General features: G+C 35.5%; 1 protein-coding gene across 4 annotated transcripts in view; it reads left to right on the top strand.

Annotated features, from left to right (window-relative positions):
• Positions 1–25,950, top strand: part of pcdh9 (protocadherin 9) — a 187,059-nt gene that overhangs the window by 43,108 nt on the left and 118,001 nt on the right. For 2 of the 4 annotated variants that reach the window (XM_032560291.1, XM_032560293.1), the window contains exon 3: positions 15,685–15,786. The exons of the other annotated variants lie outside the window; for them this stretch is intronic. In XM_032560291.1, the coding sequence (XP_032416182.1) occupies positions 15,685–15,786 (102 nt within the window). The remainder of the gene's footprint in view (positions 1–15,684; positions 15,787–25,950) is intronic. 4 annotated transcript variants of the gene reach the window in all.

Below are 25,950 nucleotides of genomic sequence, written 5' to 3'. Positions count from 1 at the left end.
TTATCAAGTAGAAGACGACAGTGATAGGAACCATGCTGTCTAGTATAATACCAAAAACAGGTTTTTAAAACATGAAAAAGAAAAAGGAGAAACAAAAACGACAGGATGTCAGCTTCTTACGCATGTTTTTCTCCGAAAGAGGTTGGTAGAGTGTAGTGTAACCTGTTAGCTTAGTTAGCTTAGCTACAGAGCCTTCATTTCACCTGCATTTAATCAGTGAGGGCAACTGTTTAGCAAAAACACTCGTGTACTTAACTTGCCCCTGTACCTTTTACTGCACTTAGCAACATGCGAGTCAGAGTCAGCAGCAGCCCTAACACCCCACACCAGCCTAACTCATCCTCCCCGCCCCAGTGAGAAAGGTGAGCAACACTGTTCAGTGACATGCCTGTTAGCATCGGTGCAGGGATTCTTTCATGATTTCTCTGTCTCTTGCTTCTTACTATTACACAACAAAAATAAAACATGTTTAAGTGACAGTAATTCAAACAACCATAATAATAATAATAAACACCTTTAATTGGCTAGCTAAGTTTAATGAATAGGAGTCCTATATATTAAACGTGACTATTAATAAATAGAATCCTATTTATTCAACTTTCTTGATAACAAATAGGAGTCATTTATTGAACTTAGCTATTTATAAGTATGAGACCTACTAATTAAACTTTACTATTAATAAATAGGAATCATATTAATTATATTTGACTGTTAATAGGAGTCCTATTTATTAAACTTGACCATTAATAAATAGGAGTCCTATTTATTAAACTTGACCATTAATAAATAGGAGTTCTATTTATTAAACTTTGTTAATTAAAGTTAGTTTTGAAGAACAAGTGACATTCATTTTGTTAATGTTGTTTAGAATAGATTGCATTTTTTTCTACTCCAAGAAAAGTGAATTTAAAATTTAGGATGCTTGTCTGTCTTTAAATGATTATTTTTATTGATTTGTCAAAATAGCTTGCGTTTAGTTTATTTTTAAGCATAAAAAAATACATTTGTTTTTGCATTTTTAATAAACAAAAGTAAAGCTTTTTCTAGCCTATGTGTATGTAAGATGTTTTAATTTTGGCCAGTGTGGCAAAAACGTTTGGCCATTGCTAGTTATGTTCTTTATAGTTTAGGCGAATTTTAAGCCAAACTTTGGTTAATAGTACGTTTTTCATCTATCATAATTGTGTGTATACATATGTGATTTTTTTTTTTTTTGCTTTGTGCTGTTATACGATATAACCTTTTAAATGACATGCACAAAATTAAAACGACAGGCCAAAATAAACGTTTATAGAGAAAAAAGGCTGGCAGTCTGTCCAGCTGCTCTACATTTTATGTTTTTTTTTTTCCTCTCCGGGCCTCAATTCCAGGGATAATATGCTGGACCTCATAAAGTAAACTACTCTATGGCACAGAGCACAGACTGCACAGGCGAGCAGCAGCTTTTAAGTTTTACTGTAATAGCAGATGGTGGAACAAGTGAAAGGTTGATAGCAAAATCACATCTAACGTTCCGTCTAACAGCCTCTTTAAAGTCCAACTGAACTTAATTTCTTCCCAAAGGCCTTGAAAACTTGGATGTGTGAGTTCTTTCACTTTTATTTTCTCTTGTTACCTTTAGGGCATGAGAAATTTGTCTCAAGTCTGAAGCAGAATCGATATAGCAATATCAAGTGAACCTCTGTTAAACATCTAGATGTTTTCCCTGTCCAGTGATTCTGAGCATTCACTCTGAGGTTATAAAGAGAGATCAAGGATTTAAAATAAGCTTTAGGCATCATTTAAATCTAAACTGCAGTACAGAAATGTGTCGGACAAATAAAACCGTAACACATTATGCTCTTCAACTACAGCTTCAACTTCATTCCTGGAATAAATTTCAAGATTCCTGAACCTGTCACCCTATCCGTGACAATGTATAGCACTGCTGACCCATTAAATCAGTTTCATTTCGCTCTGAGCAGTTCCAGATCCTCAAAATCCAACTGCCATTCCCAAGCTGTAAAACAAGGTGCCACTGACAGGAACCACTGAGCTGGCTGACTTGAGCTTTTCTCCGAGCTACATCAGCCTAGGGAGATAATCTGGACCATTAATGTTGTTGACACACTTGACTTCATCTAATTCCCTGCCATTAGGGATTGACCAGAGCAGATAACATCTGATGTCTTTGTGTTATTAATTGTGGATTATCTTAGGTGGTCGTACTGTTGACTCATTTGAATCCTCTGTAATGTTATTTCTCATATCTTAGTGTTTTATCATTGGCTGGTTTAGCCTGCAGCTTTCTGCAGATTCTTTCAGGTTCAACACTGATTTACATATTCATAAGGAGAAGGTTTCCTGCAATATAGCTAGCAGATGCTCCTTTGATAAAAGAAAACGTCTTAATTATGGTAAATTAGGTGATTTTGACATTTAAACCTGGGAGAATGAGTAACAAGATATGTATCTGTAATGTATAAAAATATCCCTTCATTTTAAACCTTTAATAGTTCAAAGAAGCTTCAAGCCAAAAAAGGAATGCCTCATATCAAATGCAAGTAGTTATTTTTATTCACATTCATTGTGAATAGAACGACTATGTTAAAAGTCTTTTTTCTTACAGTGATTTATTGGAACTTAGTTTGGGGTGTAATTGTTATGTACTAATTAAAGAGGTAGGTTCATTTCCTTTAAATTTCATGTGACGTAACAAAAACCTACATAGTAAAACTACATACTTGAGTAAAGTTTACATTTTTCAAAGGATTTGTTAATTTAGCATCTTCTCTTCACATTTGATAAAAGCGAAGTCAATGACGTTACTTGACATACATAATGTTAAATGAGGATGACTATCAGGAGCAGACCAACTGTTTATCTGGTGATCTAGAGCGGCTCTTAGTCCAAGTGTACACACCTCTGTTAACATGGCATGTTTTTGTGATGGAAAAAAAAATCTTTAGGCCATTATAAATAGTTTTTTTTCATACTATGTCATTTATTCTGTACAATTCAACCAAAAAAAAGTTGACAGGAGTAAAACAACACAAAAAAGATAAAAACAAAATAAAACAACTGTATACCCAGTTGCATAAGTGTGCGCATCCATAAACTAATATATTGTTGAGAAACCTTTTGATTCAATGTGAACGTTCAATCTTTGCCTTCTCTGCCTCGCAAAAGTTCTGCAGGTCATTCAAATTTGGAGGACAAGTTTTGCCCACAACCTTCTGTAGATGAGGTGAGATTTAGTTCTGGACTCTGGCTAGGAAACTCTAAAAGGTGACTTTACATCTCAAAAAGTGTTTTTTGCAACTCTATGCTGGATGTATGGAGAATGCAAAATACTATTGTCATAAATGGAATACAACCAGCACATTTCTACAACTCCTTTCGGGGTTATTTTGTTTTGTAGCATTTCTTATCAGTTCCAGTCTTGATTTTTCATCAGTTTTGCACAAATGCCAATTTTCTGTAAAGTCGCTTTTGTTCCATATGTTATCCAATTACTTTAGACTTCTTTCACTGTGGTCTATATAAGACGTTATATGTCGTTTTTGTACCCTTCTGGTAAATTATACTTCTAAGAGGGAATAAGTTTGATCCTTGCTGCAAACTATGGCTTTAGCTAAAAGATGCTAATGAGCAGATGTCAAGAAAGGACAGCAGAATTTTATCTCAGGATGACCAGATTCACTTTAATTGACTGAAGGTGCCAAGCTAAGCAGTTATTGTAACCATGGTATTACAGTGTTTTTTTAATTTTTTATGTATTTTTTTTTCCAAGGCAAAGCACATATAAAGTATATCTTCTAAATGGTTTATTTAAGCTTAATTTGAAGCCTAGCATTCTTATAGTGGTGTGTATATTTTTGAGAGCCGTTGCAGGCATTCTGTGACTGCCCCCATGTGGTTGAGTAAATATCAGCTAAATAATCAGAAAGTAGGTCAAAGTGTGTCAATTAGGATCATTCCAACCATGTAGTATTAGTTAAGTTGAATCTTCATCATTACATACATAGCACCTGCATAGCATAGCAATAGCTATGATAATCTTGTGTAAATTCTGTAGCAGCAACCTCTACATACATGCAGCATACATGCCATTTTAAGAGTTGTAATGGATTGCTCTACTAATGTTCTAAACATTTTGACTTAGGTGGTGATCAAATTGCATACTCAACATTGTCAAATGTCGAAAAAGGCGACGCTGGATTGTTATTTACTCAGAGCTGCACATTAAAAGCATTCCTCTGGTATTGAAACACGAGACAGATATGCAGTAGTGTGATAAGGTTGTGACCCACCAACAGGAGGAAAAAAGAATCACGAGACAAGTAAAAAACACAAGGCACTTTATTTTTCTTATCAAAGGTCAAACTATAAATATAAAACCTTATGCTTTGATACAGACACATCATGGAGACAGAAAGAAAGGATGATAAACTCTAGAGTAACATCTGAATGCACAACAGCAAGCATGCCATCCATCTAAACATATAGGGATGCTTTCATTAAAACTGTTTCCAGAGTTGTAGCCATGCTTTGCAAAGTGACACAATAGCACATACATACACACACACTTTCACACACTCATAAGTGGAAAACAATACGAGACGTGCTGTTGTGGCTCATAAATATTGACTCGCTGCTTTGATTGGTGAGTGTGAACTGAAACGGTTTTGCCATGCTATCAATCAGATACCCTCTAACTCATGCACTCACCTTTGAAAATATGGGGATGTATTTCAAAGAAAGCATTTTCCCGTAAAATGCCAACGTTAATGACCCTAAAAGTATTTAAAATTTCAAAGTTCAGCCAAGAAATTAGTGTTGACTGCAGCGCCCCGTAGTTCTTAATTCCATTGCAGGAGCTGAAAATACAAGTAAATGCAAGTCTATGTCTCAACTGTCCAACATAAAGTACAAGTTGTTATAAAGTGCTGACAAACAAGTGTGCAGTTTCTCTCTGTCAGCTGTAGTACTTTTCATATAAACATAAACATTCTCAGAGAGAATTTGGCATGCTGACAAAAACAAATCCATGACTTTTTATTTTTAACCAGCTGATGAAATTTTTATTGACTATCAGTGTCTGATGGTTAGACTGTTGTCTGAATCATGAGGGTTTACGCCTCTCACTCAGCACCCAGCTGTGACTACAAGTGTCTGATGAGAGAAGCCACAGAATACAACAAGTGCTTTCAATAGCACATTTTTTCTGCCTCATTATTACTGTCACAAAATTTAATAGAATTGTTCTGTACAGAGAGTAGACATGAACATTAACAAGAAATAGTTTAACAGGAGAGTCAGATAGTACAAAGACATAATAAGCAGATTAAATAAAATGTTATCTATGGTTTATCAATTTTTTTAAGATTAAGATGCATGATAACCATTTGCATAGTATGAAGCTAAAAATTGTGAAGTGATATACAGTACAGACCAAAAGTTTGGACAGACCTTTTAATTCAATGAGTTTCCTTTATTTTCATAACTATTGACATTGTAGATTCACACTGAAGGCATCAAAACTATGAATAACACATGTGGAAATATGCACTAAACAAAAAAGTGTAAAACAACTGAAAATACCCCTTATATTCTAGTTTCTTCAAAGTAGCAACCTTTTGCTGTGATTACTGCTTTGCACACACTCTGCATTTTCTTGATGAGCTTCAAGAGGTAGTCACCTGAAATGGTTTTCACTTCATAGGTGTGCCCTGTCAGGTTAATAAGTGGGATTTATTGCCTTATAAATAGTCATGAAAATAAAGAAAACCCATTGAATTAGAAAGGTGTGTCCAAACTTTTGGTCTGTACTGTATGTGTTTCTGCTTTCTACATTAGGATGGAACTTCAAAATCAACATGGCTTTGAGAACCAAAAAAGCCTTTGTAAAATGCTCTACTAGAATAAAACTAAAATGTTTTTTGCCTTCATAGAAAAACAAATTGACCTCCTAAGTAATTATGTCAAAACATACTGGAAGCCAAGCCAAAGTAAACCTTGAAACAACTTTGGACTTTGTTGTTATTTCAAGGCTTGTGGATGGGGTTTAAAAAGAAAGCATTGTTTCATTTGAAAGATATTTCCAGAGACCATTTCTCAGTCTGTGAAACCAGGATATTAGAACAAAACGCATACCAGACTCCTGACCCACCACTGAAAGACATGCCATTGGCACTTCTTAGTCACTTTAGCTGGAAATCTTTAGGCCCAGCGAAGCATATTTCTGAAGTTTACAAAAGGAGGGAAAGAGTTTGGTAGTAACATAAGTGCAGTATCAGATATTCACCCAATATCTCTTGAGTATGGTTGCAGAAAAAAAAAAAAAAAATGTTTTGAGTTTGTAAGTTAAGTCAAACCATAGCGTGGCCACTGGTGGAATGCCAAAAACGGTCATTGTAAGCATTTGTAATATCTTACTTTGATGTGGATGGGTAGGAGGGTTTGAATAGATGAAAAATGAGATACTGACATTGTATCCTATTGTGTGCTTACAGAGGATCCATTTCTGTTTCTGAAATAGTGTAACACAGATTATATCTGTTTCTCTAGACTGATAAGCCATTTATTTTGAAAGATAATGTACATGTAAACCAAGGGTCTCAAACTCCAGGCCTCGAGGGCCGCAGTCCTGCAGTTTTTAGATGTGCCACAGGTACAAAACACTGGAATGAAATGACTTAATTACCTCCTCCTTGTGTAGATCAGTTTTCCAGAGCCTTAATGACCTAATTATTCTGTTCAGGTGTGGTGCAGCAGAGGCACATCTAAAAGTTGCAGGACTGCGGCCCTCGAGGACTGGAGTTTGAGACCCCTGATGTAAACAAACCAGAAAAAACACATACACACTGAGCAGTTTTACAGTGTCTTTATTTATTTATATGTCTATGTTAGATTTCCAACAGCTGATTTTAAGTTTCCTTTAATATTTTATAAGGCAATATTTGACCATGTTTGCACCAGTCTGTTGATGATAAATGTTTGCAATTTGTGAACCCTGAAGCCCCCAAAGGCCATCTGGTCCTTCACTTTTACTCTCTTAACTACTGTGGAAACATACAGTGAAACTGCTTTCAGTTATTAACCCTCAACCCACAGAGGCTGCCTTACAGAGATTAAGATCGAGTGGGGAAAAATATATTTTTAATGTAGTGTAATTGCACATCTGTTTGGTCCAGTTAATAACTAATGTTTTAGTTGTTGTTTTGTGCAATTTTTGTAGATATGTTTCATAGCTTAAATAATTAGTTTAGTTTTTTTGTAATTTCTAACTAGTTCAACTGTTTTTTTCCCATCTTTTAAGTGACTTCAGGTCATTTATATTAAAAAGGTTAAAATTTCACATAATTACACTTAAATAGATTATTTTTAATTGTGCCAAGTTGAATAAAACAATACATTTATATTACAACAACCTAATGTGATTCTGATCCTTTTTTGGCCAGCTCAATCTTATGAAATATGACATATTATGACCCTAATAAAACCTCAGCCACCAGTTATAGGATTCTTTAAAATTCTTCACTAATTATCTAATCGGTCCTTAATTTTCCTATTTTAGTTTAGTTCAGTTAATAACAGTAAATACTTTACATGTATCTTTGTAACCAGTGTTTTACACATTATTAAACATTTTTATCTGTTCCTATGTTTTTTTTTAAAAAAAAAATACAGTATTACTTTCAATTATAAAATTTAAAAAAATACTGTTTTATTTAACTATAAACATATAGCCTAAAAAACAAAGATGTTTTAAAAAAAGATTTTTTTGTTGTACAAAAATAAGACTTAGTCTGTTGGCTGCTCAAAAAGATGCTGCTCCTATTTACTTTCACCTGGTTATGCCACACTTGGAGTCTTGCTCTCTTGCTTGCGTTGCTAAAAATGTCCAAGAGTTGGCACAGAAAAAGAGAAGTTGCCGTTCGGCTTATCCGCTCACTGTGTCCTACCTGAAGGCTGTACAGGATTTAGTCTGGTGAGCCTGTATTTTCCAAGATCATAAAAATCCCCATCATGAAGGCAGTAATGTAATGCACTCAGAGCTTAGAGGTTACAGAATAAAATCAGCCTTTGTATATAGCCGTTACTGAATGGCATGCAACCGTCTACTTATTTTAACCCATACAAAGAAATTAGATTTAGGCAAACTTAAATTCCAACAAGTATTTTGACCTTCTTAAATTTAATTAGCTGGAGTAGTGGAGGTCTCAAGGTAGGGCCTGTGTAGGTTAGCCTGGAGGGAGAAACCTTAGTAGATTTATATGAAAAAGTTTCACTGCAACAGCTTTTCGCTTCTCTTAGCTATTGTGAAGAAGATTCATTGCTCCAACTCGAGCAACCAACATTTGAATAGATTATACAACAAGGCAGATGGACAAAGATACACTTTAGAGAAGGAAAAAAATAAAATGTTGATTGTGTAACAATGGATACAGGGCTGTATGAAATGACAGACTCTATTTACTCTGACGACAAGAAATCATGGTCCTCTTCAGTATATGAGTTCTATTTGCTGACTTGTTTTCCTTTAATACCAAATGTGAAGTTTTCAGGCAACAATTTTGGGAAATAAATTTTATTTGGAAATATATTCATGTTCTCTGAACCCAACGAAAAAAAAATCAGGTTTCTGTTGTGAGGTATGTAAGTTGTCTCCCACCATTTATGATGCAAAAGCCTTTTATATTTCAAGTTATTTCTTTTTACTGCAAAGCAACTACAAAAAAAAAATCATAAATCATTCACAAATTTATGTCTGAATGAGATCTGGAAGTGCTTGGTTTATTCGTTCAGTTTATAATGAAAGGATAATGGGTATGATAAAAACATGACTGTAGAGAGCAGACAGTTTAAGCAAGTGTGCACTGATCTCTTAGGAAGAAGTTGCAAAAGCTGTTGTCGGCAGAAAAAAAATCAAGGTCAGAGAAGTACACAACACAGTGACCACAAGAAACCCATCTGATCTCAAAGCAAACTGCTGTTCTGCAACAACTTCCTTCTCTTTCTGTACACAGCTCCTATGGGAGTACTCTCTGAATAACACTGTTTTGAGGCCAAAACCAAAGACAGAACCCCAGTGAGTTGAAGTCCTATGCCTGAGAGATAAAAGGTGTGCTTACGGAACAGATAAAGGGCTGAGAGAACCAAAAAAAAACTAAAAATATATATATATATATTTATATTTTTTTTTCCCTCGCTGAACTCAAATGCTATGTATTTATATTGTTAGTGAAAAAGGTTTGTTAGGCAGTCAAGATATTGGTTCAGGCAGGTTACAAACATTAGCATTGCAACTTATTTCATCAGATAAGCTGACCCCCCTAGCACCTCAATCTCCATTCAGCACTGTGAAAAGAGATAATTCTAAGTAATGAGAGAGAATTGTTTTGTTAATGCATTCACTGTGTTCTGCGGATGACCTGCAAAATTCTGCTTTCTCTAGTCCCCGTGCCACAAATTCATAAAATCCCCTTATTACGATTCTGCCATGAATACAGCTGAATTCCTTTAAGCCATTAGCGACTGTTGAGAATGGTTTGGGCTGGCCTCAGCATTGACTGTAATGATAAGGACGTGGTGCCATAGAGAATCAATGCTTCTCTGTGGCTCAAGAATTAAACAGTAACAGCGGGACTCTTTCAGTTTAGTGCTGGACTGTCATCCTCTTCAACCACTTAATTGATCAAGGTTTTATTTATCCTGTCACAAGACTTTAACCTAATTTGTTTTCCATTTGTGCACAAAGTACCTTCATTGAATGGCTACGTTAACAATCTGGTATTACATTGACTTTTTTTTCCACAATTTTGAACAGAGTAGTCTTGGGACTTTAAATATAGCAAGGGCATGTTTAAACATGTGCAATTAATTAACATATCAAGTCTAATGTCTGTATTAATTTTTTTGAAGCACACATATCTATGGTTGGTGAGCTACTTAGAAGGAACCATTCTCTTTGTATGTTACAAAGCAGCAGAAAGTCTAGAAAGGCAGAGGAATGTGATGAATTTCATTTCCTTTGTTCCTTGTAAGGAAAGCAGGGGCGCATCATGCTTATCTCCTTTTACTCTGCAACTCTGCAAAGATGTCTTTGTAATTGTGTTATATTTTTTTTCTGCAGTGCTTGCTGTGTTCGTTTCCATTACATTTCTGTCATAAAATACCCTCCTCGTTGTTGGCAACTTTAAATGGAATGTCAATACTTAGCGCATGGAATGGGGAGCGTGGAAATGGGCTTAATATGGGGACCCATAAACATAAAGTTTAATGCTGCCACCAAAGGAAGGCCCAATCGCTGCAAAGCTTGGCAAATCAAAGAATGATAATCACAGATTTTCTTGCCTAGCCATCTCAACAGCTTAATATAAACAACTTCGTGGCCCCCTCCTGTGCACTTTTATTTTATAATCGTCACAAATTTCCAGCCATCATTTCTATTTTTCCTTGCACTCCCACTCTGCCCTCTCTAACTCATATTTCACATTTTCCCTTAAACCTCTTTCTTTTTTATTCTGTTGCTCAGTCATTAAGTTCACACAAGAGATAAACAAAATGTAAAAAAACAAAGGGACAAAGCCTTGCAGCCTTGTCTGATTGTTTTGTATGAAGTAACGATTGCGTTGTGAAATAAGAGACAACACTGCTCAGCTGATCTCATTTCGATGTCCAGAGGGAAAATACACACATAAGGCCACTTTATGGGTTCATTTGCATTGCCAGAGCTCCGAATGACTGTAAGTAAACAGACTGCGAAGAAATAGAAAGCCACGCCAGCACTGACTGATTATGACTAATATATTAACCAATGGAGAGCAATTTCCAAAGACAATTCTGATGATGCAGTGATTGATTTTACTGCACTGCTAATGTTTAGGAATTGTAGCACTTCTATGAGCAGAGTGTGTCAGATCAATCTAAAAAATTCTTTTCAATTTCCAGTTTTTTAGGAAACAATTTCGGTTCATTTGGCATGATTTCTCTGTTTTAAGTTTGTCATACAATTTTATTTACCTTTGGAAAAAAAAAAAATCAGGCAAATAAGTAAGAAAGAAATAATTGAATAACTGCTTGAATAAGTCATCTCCAAACATTCATCTGAAAAGCACCCACCCCCACGAGTCTCGCCACCAGTCACAAGATAAACATCGTGTTCTCCTCTTAGCAGTACACACACGCATGCAGCACTTGTTGAGAAATGAATGTTGTCTTGTGATGTCAAGGAAGAGTGCATACAGTGGTATCTCTAAGGTAATTAAACAGAATTAAAGGTCTGTTGTGACTGAGAAGGCTTGGCAGGGATAGACTAATGGTAAAGCTAATTAAAGTGTGTTTTATCCCCTGAATGATAGTCATCTCCTCTGCCCACAGTTTCCAGACAAGTTCAGCTGAGTAGCTTTATGGGTCCAGGAAGACTTTCAGACGTGTATTGTTATTCTTACCTTGACATGTCATTAAAGTTAATTTTCCTCAGGTTTCCCCCAATGTAGAAGCACAGTCTTTTTATTTATGAACCATGCATGGTATTCAGATCCTTTGGTTCTGCTTTTGCTTTTTCAGAAAGCACTGAATTCCTTTTAAATAAAACAACTTCAGCAACAATGTAAACAAATGCAACAAAGGCCTTTATCTGCCAGATGCTGGAATAGAGAGCGAGATGCAATTAAGTACAATAGTGGCTTCAAAAAAATGTATATTCAAGTCTTTTCTTTCCAGTCTGTATTTATTTCACTGAGTAATTTGAGCTTTATTAAATATTGGCCTCGTCATTTAGTACTTTTCAATATTTACATTTAAAACCATACATATAAACTAATAAAGAAGCAATGATAGAGCTATGCTTTTCACAACTACCTGTTAACATACTGTTAACAAAGCTATTACTGCATCTGAAAACATTTTACATCTATAAATGATGACTTGACAAACTTCATTTTGAGCATCAGATTGGAGAAGAAGAGGGATTTAGATGATTTTGAAAATAGCAAAGTTGCTGATGCCAACTGACTGGTCTGAAGTTGCTGATTTACTGAGATTTTCACACACTGAGGTTATAGTTTAAACAAGATTACCAAAATGGAACAATAGCAGATTGGACAAAGATTGCCTGGTCTACTAAGCCCTATTTTCACTTCCAATATTAATTTGATAGAGTCAGTGTTTGGCATTAAAATACATAAAAGTATTGTAATAATGATTCAAGCAGGTAGTGGTGGTGTAAGAGTATCAGTCAGTCAAGGGGAGGAACAGTTTTACAAATGAAATCCAGACCTTTCTTTTTCCTCAATATGGGAGATCCCAAGGGATTTCCTAGTCAGAAAGAATACATTGTCCAACTGGGAGTACACCACAATGTGCACTACCAGTTGGATGTTTGCAGAAAACATCAAAACTGAGGAAACAAAAGGAGATCTGTATCAGAATCTCAAACCACCTCCCCGCGACATCAAAAATCTTCTTTAGGCTAATGAACTTAATGGGAAAGCTCATTTTTCATGACCATAAGTAGAGGTTAAAACTGAGGCGTCTGCTATATCAACTCAGCTCTTTCAAACACCGTTTTTTGTTTGAAAAATACAGAACAGCCGGTCCACAAGCAATAAAGCGGCTTCATGTTCATCTTCAAACTGCTCCCCCCATGCCAAAGGTCATGACCTGAAGGTGTCAACAGAACCACATCATTTGCAAAAAGTATAGAAGTTCTCAAACCAGAAACCCTTAAGATTCCCTCAAGTCTCTAATATCAATAATTTAATTGAGTAATTTTTGAAAATACAGCAGAACACAAGTTACTGAATACATTAGTCTGCTAAACCATATAATCAGTGATACACAAATTAAATAATGCGTTATTTAACGCTCTGCCTTTGAGTAGACATGAAAACTTGTATCTTGAATGTTTTCAAACTTACTTTTATTATTCTCCATACATTGCATGGGAACCGTGCTGCTCCTTAGCAACTGACTCTTCTCAGCAGAACTGTGGGTCTAATAAAACCTGCAGAAGAGCAACAAAAGGAACAATTGTGAGGTGTTCATCTGACCTTCCAACTCCCCTGATGGCAATCTAAGAGAATCTGATGGCATGTGCTGAAAACAAACAGACCCCATGCCACATCCTGTTGCTAACAGCATGTTACAAAGCACCAGAACGCAGTCCCATAAAGGTACTTTACAAAGATTTTAAATCTAAAAAAAGAGGTCACACGCCTCAGGAATATGCTGCAACATTTACTCAATGATGATTGTTGCATTTAACTCAGAAAGGTTCATTTTTTTATAGTAAAGCAGCAAAGTAGATACCAGTTTCATTCACACCAGGTGGAAATCTGTTGTTCATCTAGGTTTCCATAATCATTTAGTTGTATGACAGAGTACTACTGACAAAATTACACAGAATCATTTACCACAAGCTGTTACAACAGAATGATGCTGTGCTAGTTTAATTTCATTGCCTAATTTTAAAAAAAAAAAACACTAATTACTTGAGAACTTCCAGTGGTGGCCATTTAGTGACAAGAAACCTCTCCCCATTCTTAGACTCTGTTCTGTAAATTTAAACTACGGTAAATCAGTAATTTTCAGACTATAATTAACACCACTGATTGGATATAGTACAAACTTTTACCACGGTGCATACTTAAATGATCTGTCAATCCTTGGCTGCAACATTTTTATCTAGAATACTCCAGTTTTTGCTCAGGTAGTGGAAAGTGGTGTTCACCTCATGCAGTTGCAGGACTCTCAGTAAATCTTAATAAACTGTTTTATTCATGCTGCTTATATTTGTTGTCAGAGTTGACAGGTGTAACATGTGATGCTGTCAGCGTCAACCAGGGACTTTACCACAGTCACTGACAATGTGAAGTGAAAAATGATCAATTATAATGTTGCCAACTCTCACTTCCTTCTCTCTGTCACATATTATACCAATGATAAATGGCTAGATAGTCATAAATAATCCCCATTTTGGGCAGTTTATAGTACAGCACTTCCATTAATTAGAATGACAGACAAGTGAAATCATATATTAAGCCAACACAAATGAGATAGAGGTTCTGAGCGCTGCTCAGCTGCATTCTACCCATTTCCCTGGTATTTCAATAATTGGAAGAACTGTTAAGGGAAACTGTTGTGAGAAACATGCCTCGTTAAAATTGTGTGAGTGCATTTTGGAAAGGTTGATTTCTAACCCAACTAAAATGTAAAACTAGCATAGGTCTTCGGACAGCATTCTGTTCTGTTTTACCCATGGTTTGGATGATACTCGTGTTACTATATAGTGTGAACCTGAAAGTCATAAGGAATTTAAAACACAGTTCCATTTGTAAACCACATTAAACCCAAACATGCTCATGACAATAATGTAATCCACAGTGATTTACTATTATTACCCTGTTACTATCATTGATTGTGACTTTAAACATGCATTCAGTGCAGTTTTCTTTAGCTTTTTAGTTAAATTGTCTAACTGAGGTTTAAGGTTCATTAAATTTAATCACTGTTGGCAGCTGAGTTTTACCCTTCACTCATTAACAATAAATTTAGCATATATTTTATTCATCTAATTTTTTATTTTTTGTGTGTGTTTTTTATAATAGAAAATATTACAGCACAATAAATTTAATGTAATTTGCAGATTGGGTGTTAAAATGATATTCCAACTTTGGATTAAAAGTAAATTATTCTATTATGTATTACATTAAAATATCTGGGGAGACAACTCTCAAGACGGAACATTTTTGTTTTAATTATTGTAGATTTTCCAATTACCAAATATCTCACACCATGTAATCCATTCCATTATTATAAGTATCTGTTTTTATACAGGACTGTTGCTTGTGTACCTCACAGCAATGTGTTTGCTTTTAGAAGGAGTTTCATTCCAAGGACAGCCGACCACCTGATAGGCTCATGTCATTCAACAAGGTTGAGGCTAACACATACATTACGGGGTCTCCACCTTTTTTGCAATGCTGAATAAGACTGTTAGCAGTTAATGAACCGGTTGCCGAGCTATAAGCAAAAAAAAAAAAATAAATAAAATTATATATATATATATATAAATTGCAAGCCGACTTATACCTTTTTGAAAAAATAATGTGTGAAATTATTTAGGCTGACAATATGGTGTGTGCTGATAAGAGACACAATTTTATAGTAGTGCTTCTCAGATAACCCATTTCTTGCTCTGCTCTGTGTTGTTGCTGGTCATCTGGAAGTCAGTTAAAGACAGTGATTTATGCCTGGGGCTTCATGCAGCATAGCCTCATTACACACAACCATTTTGAGAATCAGCAGATAATTACAGTATATATCATAGACCACATGGGGCCCAGCAAAATCAGTCCATTCCAATGGCATGTCACTTAGGACAGAGGCTTCAGGAATGGGAAACTATGTTCTAACCTCATTTTCTGTTCTTTAATTAAATTTCTTGGTGAAACTTCATGTAAATTCTTTGAATTAACATTATACATACATATCTGCATATGTGTTGCATGCATGGCCAAGTTTATCTGAAGAGAGTTTGATAGATATTCTTATATCTTTGTAAACAATCTTATTTTTGAGTCATTTAGGAAATTTGAGCTTTGTGTTTTTTCTGTTCTGTACACATTTTGTTAATGCAAACAAAACAATAATTAAATAACCAATTCTAACGGAACTTTTTTTTCAATTTCCATTAAGGGAACATTAACTCGTGCCCGAACTGAACTGAACCCCGAATATCTGGACCTCCGTCCTCGAGCAGAGCTGAATCCTGAATATTGGACCCCTTGCACCCCTTTAGTGAGTACCGATGGTCCCATTTTTGGCAAACAATCATTAGCGTTTCACCTAATGCAAATCATTTCATATCATAAAATCCAAACTATTTTGAAGATCATTATTACATCAGCATTCCATGTAGAAAGACAAAGATAGTTATTGGACAAAAAATATCTATTTTTTAAAGTTTTGCCTCCATCCCTGCTTTGGAACATTCTAGAGTAAGAGACATTGCAAAAGATTTTTCTACGTTTTTCTCCTTCTACAAAGCCTAAAAATGTTTTGCATCTGAGTAACAGTGACATATTGTACTCGAAAGATCATTAAATTTAGGGCTAATGTGATGCTAATATTCATGCCATTTTTACTTGAGTAATAAGTATTTGTCTCATTACCTCCGTGCTTGGAAAACACAGTGCTTGATAGTCATCGGGGGGGTTAGAGAAGGTTTGCTTGTGTCGCTTTGCACTGGTGAATCTTAATGATGTCGGTTTTTCTCTGCTACAGTTTATCAACAAGGGCTGAGAGGGGGGTTGGACTCTTACCATAATCTGCATCCGTTGCTCACCGCAATGCCAAGTTTTGGTTTTTTTTTTGGAACTGTTTTTTGCATGTCGCAGGGATAATTTGTGTGAATTCCTTTACTGTCATTGTGTTTCACAGATAGTGTTAGGTGCATGCAATTCCTTCTCTTACACCATAGTTGTGAAGAATTTCACCAGCCTTGATCTTTTAATGTTGGCACACTAAAAGCACATTATAGCCTAAATCTGCTGAGAGTGTCAATATATTTTCAGCTGAACTGTAACTGTAGACTCCATATAATTTTAAGGTCTGCAAGCATCTCACAAGAAAGAAATACTAAAAAGCTGGTCACATTTGCAAAACAAGTTTGAATAAAACACTGTGGTCATTATAATTTTTCATGCCACTTTCGTTTCTACAAAGCCCAAACATTCTGAAACAACAAAGAACTGCTTGTTTAATTTTCTCATTTAGAATTAAATGAAATGAGTGGGAGAAAATAAAACAGCAAACCATAAATTACATTTATGGGATCTTTTCTGATTAGCTAGCTATTTCTTGATCACATTTACAAGATTGTTAGGTCAGTTAGAAGGTAGATAGAATAGAAATGTCCTTTATAGTTCCGCCTTGAAGAACTTCAGGTGTACTAGCCTCAAGTTACTAGTAAATGGAAACATGCATGTTCAATCTAAGAAAATAACACAAGAATTATTGGCTGTAGAGGTAGGGCAAATTTACAACATAGGAGAAAAAAATACTGCAGTTGGACTGTTCCAGATCAACAGTGCTTAATGATTGTACTGTACCTTTTTTGTCAAATGTAAGCTTACTTTCTTTACTTTACACTGTAAAGACATTCGAGATTAGTTCCCAAAATACTCATTGAGAGTTAGTTTGTTACAGAATAAAAGGTAGTGTCTGACATTTAACTTTTCTATCACTGGGGAAAAATGTTAAAGAATTAACACAGTTTAAACTTTTTGTACTTTATGAAAACACTGAAAACTTTTATATCTGCATTTCCTAAATATACAGCTGAGAAAACATTTGCATATATTTATTTTTCACGAAGCAGTAATGTTCACAAACATTGAACCCTCAGTTTTCTTTCCATTAAATATTTAATGCTTGTTGTGTCCCCCTGGGTCCACTATCAGCAAACAGGGAAAAGCTAACGAGGCAATGGTGTAAACACAAAGCAGTTCCATCTCACCCACATTCCCTTGATGCCACTGGGCACACCACTGTGTCATGCAGTGATTTTTACTGTACTAGCTGGCATCAGCACAGTCAACAGGTCAGAGTTTCCTAAGCTGCTGTAAACATTTCTAAGACTTTGATAGTTTTGTTAGTCACTGAGGGCAGAAAATGTAGAGTAAAATAAGGACTAGCATTTTTTTCACATGAATTGTTTGCTACTTATTCTTATACAATACGCAAATGACAGTAAACGCACAAAGCCTTTGCATCTTAGCCGTCATCTTCTGCCAGCCATGTAATCTTACATCCATTTGATCTAAATTAGAATAACTTTTTCTTGATATAAAAAAAAAATACTAAAGGAACCCATAATGTTCATACAAGGAAAACATAAAGTGCAACTTATTGTAGTGTAGGTATCATACACAAATGTCTCAAGTCAAGTGACAGAGGTGCAATATATTAGAACATTTGTGATATTAATATAACATATTTATTTAAGTAGAACTACAACTAGTGATTTAAGTAAACAGGAACAAGAATGATTTATCGTTGAGTTTGAAAAAGGAATGCTTTCACAAGTAAAAGTCCAGTGTTAACAAAAATCCTTGTCACTAGAAACGAATTACACCTTCTATTATTATTCCAGTAATCCTGGTAAATCTTTCTTTCACCTCCATTACAACACAGTTTTTTTGTTTTATTAATCTGGGATGTTTTTCTCACATTTGGAACTGGTTCAGGGACCTGTAATAAGATAAATAGGACAGTGCATGCTTTGTGTCTCCCTGAAGCTTACAGCAACATTATATGGACATTAGCCTGATTTAGTGAACAGAATTTCTCACAGAATTCCTTTCAGCTGAATTCAGCAAAATATCCCGCTGGCTTTGTTATAGCACGGTAGTGTGTGTTTATTGGGCCTCACCGGACCAAAAAGCCTCTCAGCCAAACATACGCATGCGTACTCAGATAAATTCATGTCCTCTCATACAGGCTGTTTTCTTTTAGCCCATGAGGGAATGATGACTCTCATTATCGCCTCAAAGCAAGATGGCCACGCTGCCCCTACTCAGCAGCCTATTAAGTTACCAGACAGCTTTATTGTATTGGTGTTCGATAATTTTCTTTCCTCTGTCATTCCGAGTGCATCAGGGAGTTGTTGCATGGGGAGGAGTGGTTGGGAGAGGGGCAGGAGCTAACGTGAAAAGGCACAGCTGGCGGAAATTATCCCATCCTATGTGTGGTGAGTCCTTGGGCTGATTGTTGAGCAGTCCTTGGCCACAGAGAGACACCTTCCTTCATTAATAGTTTATTCCAAATTACGTGGAGAAGAATAGGTTGGTTGTGCTTATTGTGAACAGCAGTCATGACACACAAGAAACTAACTGCATCCGAACCGTAGTTCTTCAGGTAAAATACAATAAGCTGGAAAAGTCACCTCATGGACTGCATATGTCTCATTGATTTATTGAATGTTTTTCAGTTTGTGATCCTCGTACTCGTAGGGATCAATACACTTATTGCCATTTACTCTATATGCATGATGAGTAGATAACTGGAAATTTAATTATAAAATGAATACAAAAGAACTGACTTGCAGGTGAGGATAAAAAAAAAGCTATAAACAAATTAATAAGAATCAAGAAGAAAAGTCTCATCTCTTCAAGGTTTATGCCATTGACTTATTTATTTGCAATTTATATTGTTGGCAAGATACTAAATAGTTTAATCTTGTTTATGCCAGGGGTAATCTTTAAATATCTGTCATACCACTGTGTACAACTGTTTTTGGGATTTTAGTAGTGTACGACAAAAGGCACCTTTGGGTAAATAAGTTTTCACTATCAACTCTCTGTATTTCTGATACTGTAGCCTTCATATTGTGATGTTCAGTGTAGCTACATAAGACATGGTAAATTATCTGAATTTATATTGCACCTTTCCAGTCATACTAAAGCACTTTACACTACAGACAAATTCATGCAGTCACATTCACACAGGCATATTTGATACTAATGATAGGAGCAAGCTTGACTCAAACCTACAACTGTCCGATTGCAAGAAGACTACTCTATCACTCAGTCACAGTCGCTCCTGTTATATGCCAATCTTACAAAATTAAAGTGAATGCTACTTGAAAAGAAACAAAAAAACAGCAATAAAAAAGATAGTAAACTCAGCCCTCCTTGATGCTGTTACACGTTGCATATTTTATTCCTGTGATCCCAATACAAATACACTGCACAAAATAGGTACTTAATGTAACATGACTCACTGTTTCACAAAATGTGCTTCATTTTTTCCCTTTTAGACCAACATAAGATATAGTTTTAGATTAACTCGCTTACATGGTGAGCTATTTATCAGCATAGCAGTCGCTTTAGCAATGGTAACAGTTAACACTTCCTGGTACAGAGTTGTTAACTGTTAATTTATGCAGAAATGTGCATATTCTCTGAACGCTTCCGGAGTCCTGAAAATGCGTAATTCTTTTTGCTGTTTGTATGAAATATACTTAAAAAACCTGAACTTTTTAACAGATAAGAAATTAGTTTTTAGAATAGTTATTTGAAGTACAAATGATCTTTGGTTTACACTCTGAAAACAGATGTTGAAAATGAACTGGACACAGTTTACAAGGTTTATACAATGTCTAACTGTATTCGTTTGAAATGTACTTATTGACCGTACTGGAAAATCACATTAGCAAACTGCTATACATGCTTGGTGCTTTTAATGCTCAGAATCTTTAGACTTTTGAAATACACTCAAGTGCTAAATCCTGTTTGGCCATGAACTGATATTAGAGAGGAGAGTTTGGGAGCTTTGGAAATGGAATATCCAATAATGCTGCAGTAACACCACTTTGGAAGATGCAATTTATAAAATCACAGCAGTGAATGGGCTGTATCTCTGTGTAGCATATGTATCCAGAAAGATTTCATACAGACAAAGTTGATACTCCTTCCACTGATCCACTTTTTTTTGAAACACTTGAAAATTTAACTTTATATTTGTATTTTCATCATTGTAATTAAACAAAGGCGTAACTGTTTTCAAATATGAAACATACTTTTTATTAAGACCACATTTGTGTATTATTATTTTTTTAATAGCCTGATGAAATTCTAATCTTCTAAGAAATTAAATATTGTGCCTTTATTGACTACAAGCTAAAAATCCTCACAATTGACAGAAATAGAGGCTTTAAAAATATGACTTTTTGTAATTAATCTATATGAGTTTTGTTACTTACAGAATTGAGTTACGATTCAATAATACAAGTTATTGAATAGATCTATAGATATATAGCTATAAAATGTTTGAGAAAAACATCAATACAATGGCATCAGATAGGAAGGCTTTTGCATATTTGGAGGAAAGGCAATTGTCTGATTTTCTTCTGCAAGTTTCTATTTGCAGGAAAAAAGAGGTCTGTTGTTCTGTATACAGAACAGATGGATTCTTAACAGTTTTTTAATTTGCTTTCTTGGTGTTTTCCCAACATATTTGGGTTTTGGACACATGTGCTTTACTAACTTTTTTCAGCCACATTATTAAAATCAACAGTTTAAATAAGCAGTATTGACAGTCTTCCATGCAGTTTCTTTGCTTAAAAGCCCTGAATATTCATGTTGATGTTACTTTAACAGGACGGATTTTAAGATTTTTGCAGATCGAAAACTAGCCTGCCATGGCAACAGCACTCTGTGGCAGCCACAGCCTCCTTCAGAAAGACAAGGTCCACATAAAATAAATAAATAAATAAATAAATAAATCTTTGGAACAACTCTGTGGACACAATAGAGTCCAAGGAATCTCAGAAATCTCCAGATCGCTATAAAATTGTCTTGTATTATTGTGTTTTTTTATTTTTTTATTGTGTTGATTTCAAACCTCAATGTCTAAAAACTCTCCATGTTCTTCAAATAGTGGATTGTTGCACAAAAAGCAGCTGACGTTTTTTTTTCCTGTGATTCATGTAGAATAAAATCTGCATTCTTGACTGCAATCGTATTGGTACAGAACTGTTATTTGCAACAACAAAGAGCTTTTTTTCCATCACAGGTTTTGAAAATGCTGCGTAGCTACAGTTGCTGTTGACAAAGAAACTTTAGGGTAAGATTAAACTGTAGTCCTAGGAGAGGTGCAGTGTCATTGTAAGCTTCTGAGACTATACTGTATCTCAATCAGGAACAGCAAGGAAATATGCTGTGGACTGCAGAGTCTAAAAAAATGATAAAAAAAAATCAGATAGCAGACAAGAGAATGGAGGAAATATTACTTCATATGAAACTGAATCTGTTCTAAAATTCAGGGCTATTTCTCCTGTATGTTCTCATGCTTTACTAAGTCTGTTCGCAACCTAAACATCAATACCCAATTTATAATTACAGACACTTGGGTCATAATATGCTACACTAGTTTTCAATATTTTTTTTTTCTTACTAGGTAAATCAGGCACAAAAACAGACACATTTTCTCCTTTTTATTTGTTCTTCACTTGTTTTATCCTGCATGGTTCTTGCTTTCCACACACATTCTAAGCAATCAATGAAATTTCAACTACTTGATGAAACTCATAGAGAGGTCAAGCATAATGGAAAAAGCCTTGATTAAACTGTAGTGGCTTTGTATGACACACTACTCCCTGTTCGTACCATTTGACTTTCTATGAAGGTCAGAATGGCCATTAGCTAGATCAGCCTAACACTGCTTGCCCCACCTCTCCACTCCAATTCTTCTCATCTCCCCCTCTTCTCACTTCTCCACCCCTCTCCGCGGTCTAGAGAGAGATGCGATGGGGCTAAATTTATCTTCACAGCAACTAAAGCTAAGATGTTAAAAGAGAACCCCTGCCAGCTTGGCAACTGGCTGCTGATTGTGATCAACTTCACCTTTGCGAGGCGTCTGTCAGAATAGCACAGACCCATTTCTCCTCTACCCTTCCCTCTATCCTCGCTCCTTTTATCCCAAGCATGATCCTCCCATCCCGTGTTTTATTAACAACAGAGCTGGTGGTTTGTGATAACTGGTCACTCCTCTAGGCGTTGAAAGGCAAGGACACTCTATTATCCTACTTAGATGGATGGGTTGAAATAATGGCTGCAAGTGGTAGAGCCTGCCAAATCCTCCAGTCTTATAACTCCTTTGTCTCTGACAAGGAGGAACATTAGTAAGAAGGCCAGGTACTTGGATACAAATTTACCTCTATGAATAGGGGGGGGGGAGTGTGGTCAGAAAAGTGCATAGTCTTTGAAAGCTTCAGGAGTCCTGAAACTGCATAATTCTTTTTTGCTGTCTGTATAAAAAAAATGCTTGAAAAACCTGAATTTCTATCAGCAGCTATTGCAAAGATCCCACACCCCTCCTGACATTGTACTTTTTCTGAGAAAGACAGAATACCTTTTGTTGTATAAAGAAAGTTAACATGATGCCTTATTAATATGGTGTACAGTCGTTCAGCCAGATTGCAGGGTGACATGTCAATTACTCCCCTAATTATCAGTGACCTATAGCTCAGCACACTTCCAGATTTTAATTTATTTCACAAATATGAAGCCTCTGTGCAACTAGTTCCAGTCATGAATCCTAAATTGCATGACTGAAATCCCATCTTTCCTTCTTTGTTTATTGTAGACATTGGGGGAAACAAACTAGAACAGCTTGCATAACACTGTTTGCAGAATGATTTGCTTAGTAGGTGGTGGAGGTATTGAAAGCCAAAACTCTATTAATTGTTCTTTTATTTAATTACCCAGTAGTAATATTGGAAAATAATGCTCCCCGTTATCCTGAATGCACAGCTGATAGCCAGAAGGCTGTTCGCATTCGCTCTACAGTGTGTGGGTTCTCTTTACAGCAGACAGCAGTTGATTTGTTCCTAGGAATCATCATGCTCTGAAAAGTAACATGAATACATAAAGTTAACATTTTTTCGCCTCTCTTGTCCATTTCTAAATAAATGTGGCAAACTTGTCAGTTAGTATGAAAATGTAGAATTCGAATTTTCTCTTTTGAGAATAATAGTCAATGTTTTCCAGTTTTACCCTTTGTTTACTACTGTATCTGAACAATTTCACAATTCATCTCAATAATTTGCAGATATTGAGATGAATTCTGAATAATTTAAGCCATATAATCAGTTTCATGTAAGGATTTCAGGTAAGACCAGCAAATTTTGAATGATAGTGATGGCTTTCGTAGAAAATATTTGTTCAGCTAAATACTAGGGAGAGGTGGAAAGTAACCACTAAAGAATCGTCCTACACATTTTCAAATCCATTCCATATGTTAACACGCCTGAGTACAACTTTAGTGTTCCTGAATCAGTCTTTTCACTGAGTGCAATATTTTTTTTTTTTTTTGAAAAAGTTAATCTGTTATTTCTACATAGAGCTGTGAAGTTTATCTCTGCCTCAAGGACTTATTTCTACACTGCATGCTCATTTTCTATGGTTTTTTGATTGCATTAATGGCTGCTTGGTGCAGTTCCTCTGTTACTGTTTTGTTGTGTATTAAGTTATTAAAATGTTAAGCCATTTGCTATTCTAGGCATTCTCATAAATACAACATTTTGGCTTTGGGCATAACCTGTACCTTTAGATTAATAATCCTGGAAGTAAACACCCAAATTACAGCTGCATGCTCATCACAGGATGTTTAAAAGGCATAGCCCGAACATCGAAAACTGTGAATAAGATCAAGTGCACAAGTTTTGGACTTAATGTTAAACCCTTGTCACACTATTGCACATCTGCCTTTCCAGTGGAGTAAGACAAAATGCCAGATGGCAAAAAAATGATTTAGTGTTAGCTTCCAATGTATTTAACAATAGTATGCAGAATCTGAACCCCAAATAAGTCAACCTGTCACATACTTTTTAAAATAGTAAAAGATTCTGCCACATGTGGATGCAGAATCACTCAAATTTCATGTATACACATGTGCAATAGCACCACAGGATTAATTAATATGTTGCAATAGGGTCCCATTATACTTAACTTGCTTCTGTATCCCACATGTGTACAAACCTACTTTTTGATTAATTCAGTTCATAATTTCATGACCAGTGGTGGCACTAACTGACCATTGACATTTTACTCTCAAATGGTAAGTTGATCCTTAAATATTTGACGCCATACCAAAAGTAACATGGGGGAGGTCACAGCCTTGACCTCCCCCACACACACTCTTTAGAACAGAGCATCAAAAGCAACACACACACTGTGCTGACACTGACAGGACTTGATGTTTACCAGAATCCCACCTCATTTCTTTATGTTTTGACCCATATAATGTGTTTTTCAAAACTTCAACAGACAAGGCAAAATAGGAGATGGTGTAATAGTATCTCAAAGCATGTATCGTCAAAAAATTACATGTAGCTAAAAATTATGTTTTGCCCCATTTTTAATAATTGGACATTTAAAATTAAGAACAAGAAAAAGACAATAGACCTGAACCCCCTCTGTTTTCAGCTTTAAAATCTCTTATTTTCTAAACTTATTCCGACTATTGTTTTAGCAATAAGTGGCTGTTCCTGACACATATAACCACATGGGCTTTTGTCAGGGTAGGTTTGATTTTACTAATTGGTACCAAAGCTGTTAACTGGAGCTGTGAAAATAAGAAATGGTAAATTGGTACATACCCTCTTGGGAAATGTACACGTTGACCTTATTTTCCACCTTTGCACAGTTTTTTCCACCTTTAAGTATCTACTGTAGTTGCAAAACGAAACCAGTTTGTCATCACGCCAAAGTGCCCATTTCGCAGGATATGTGCGTAACATGTTACACACAATAAGGTGTTGTATGCTTCTTACACAATTTATAGTGGGGATGATTTTCCCTTTGTCTCTCTTCTTCTGTTTACCAAAAACGCAAAATGAATGCAGAAGTGATAAATGTGTTTTGTTGTTGTTCTTTTTTTTTTTTTTTAAAGAGAAAGTTTGCTTCGATTGCAGTCACATTAAAATGTGATAATATGAAACCTTCCTAGGGGGTTGTTCTAAATTTGTGAGAGCTTTCTCTTGTTTAGAATGCGGTTGCACTTTGAAGGCAGTGGGGTGCTTCTAAACCATGGCCATTTTGAATTTAAAATGTACTTCTGCTGTTTTAAGGTGCTTCTTTTTGAAGATACAATATTTGAAGGACAAGGCTAAACCTGGATATCAATTAGGTGCAACAATATTAAGTATTAATATGGATTTGTGACTCCATTACTACTTAGTGAAGTCAGAGTTGGTAGTAAACCTGATCCAAGCTAAGTGATTTTGGTGACTTTTTAGTTTACAGTGATTAATAGCTTGTCAATGTTAAGCTGCTGTCGTGGTTTTGATAATGATGCAAGTGAAGCTCTATATGGGGAAGTCAATGTGTCTTGCACTATGTTATATGTCTCATTGGATTTTTCATTCCTAATATTCTTCAAAGATAAAATAGTTTTAGC

The sequence above is a fragment of the Xiphophorus hellerii genome, chromosome 4, assembly GCF_003331165.1.
Source record: "Xiphophorus hellerii strain 12219 chromosome 4, Xiphophorus_hellerii-4.1, whole genome shotgun sequence".
In the NCBI taxonomy this organism is placed as follows: Eukaryota; Metazoa; Chordata; class Actinopteri; order Cyprinodontiformes; family Poeciliidae; genus Xiphophorus; species Xiphophorus hellerii.
This window is presented reverse-complemented; position numbering and strand designations above follow the sequence as displayed.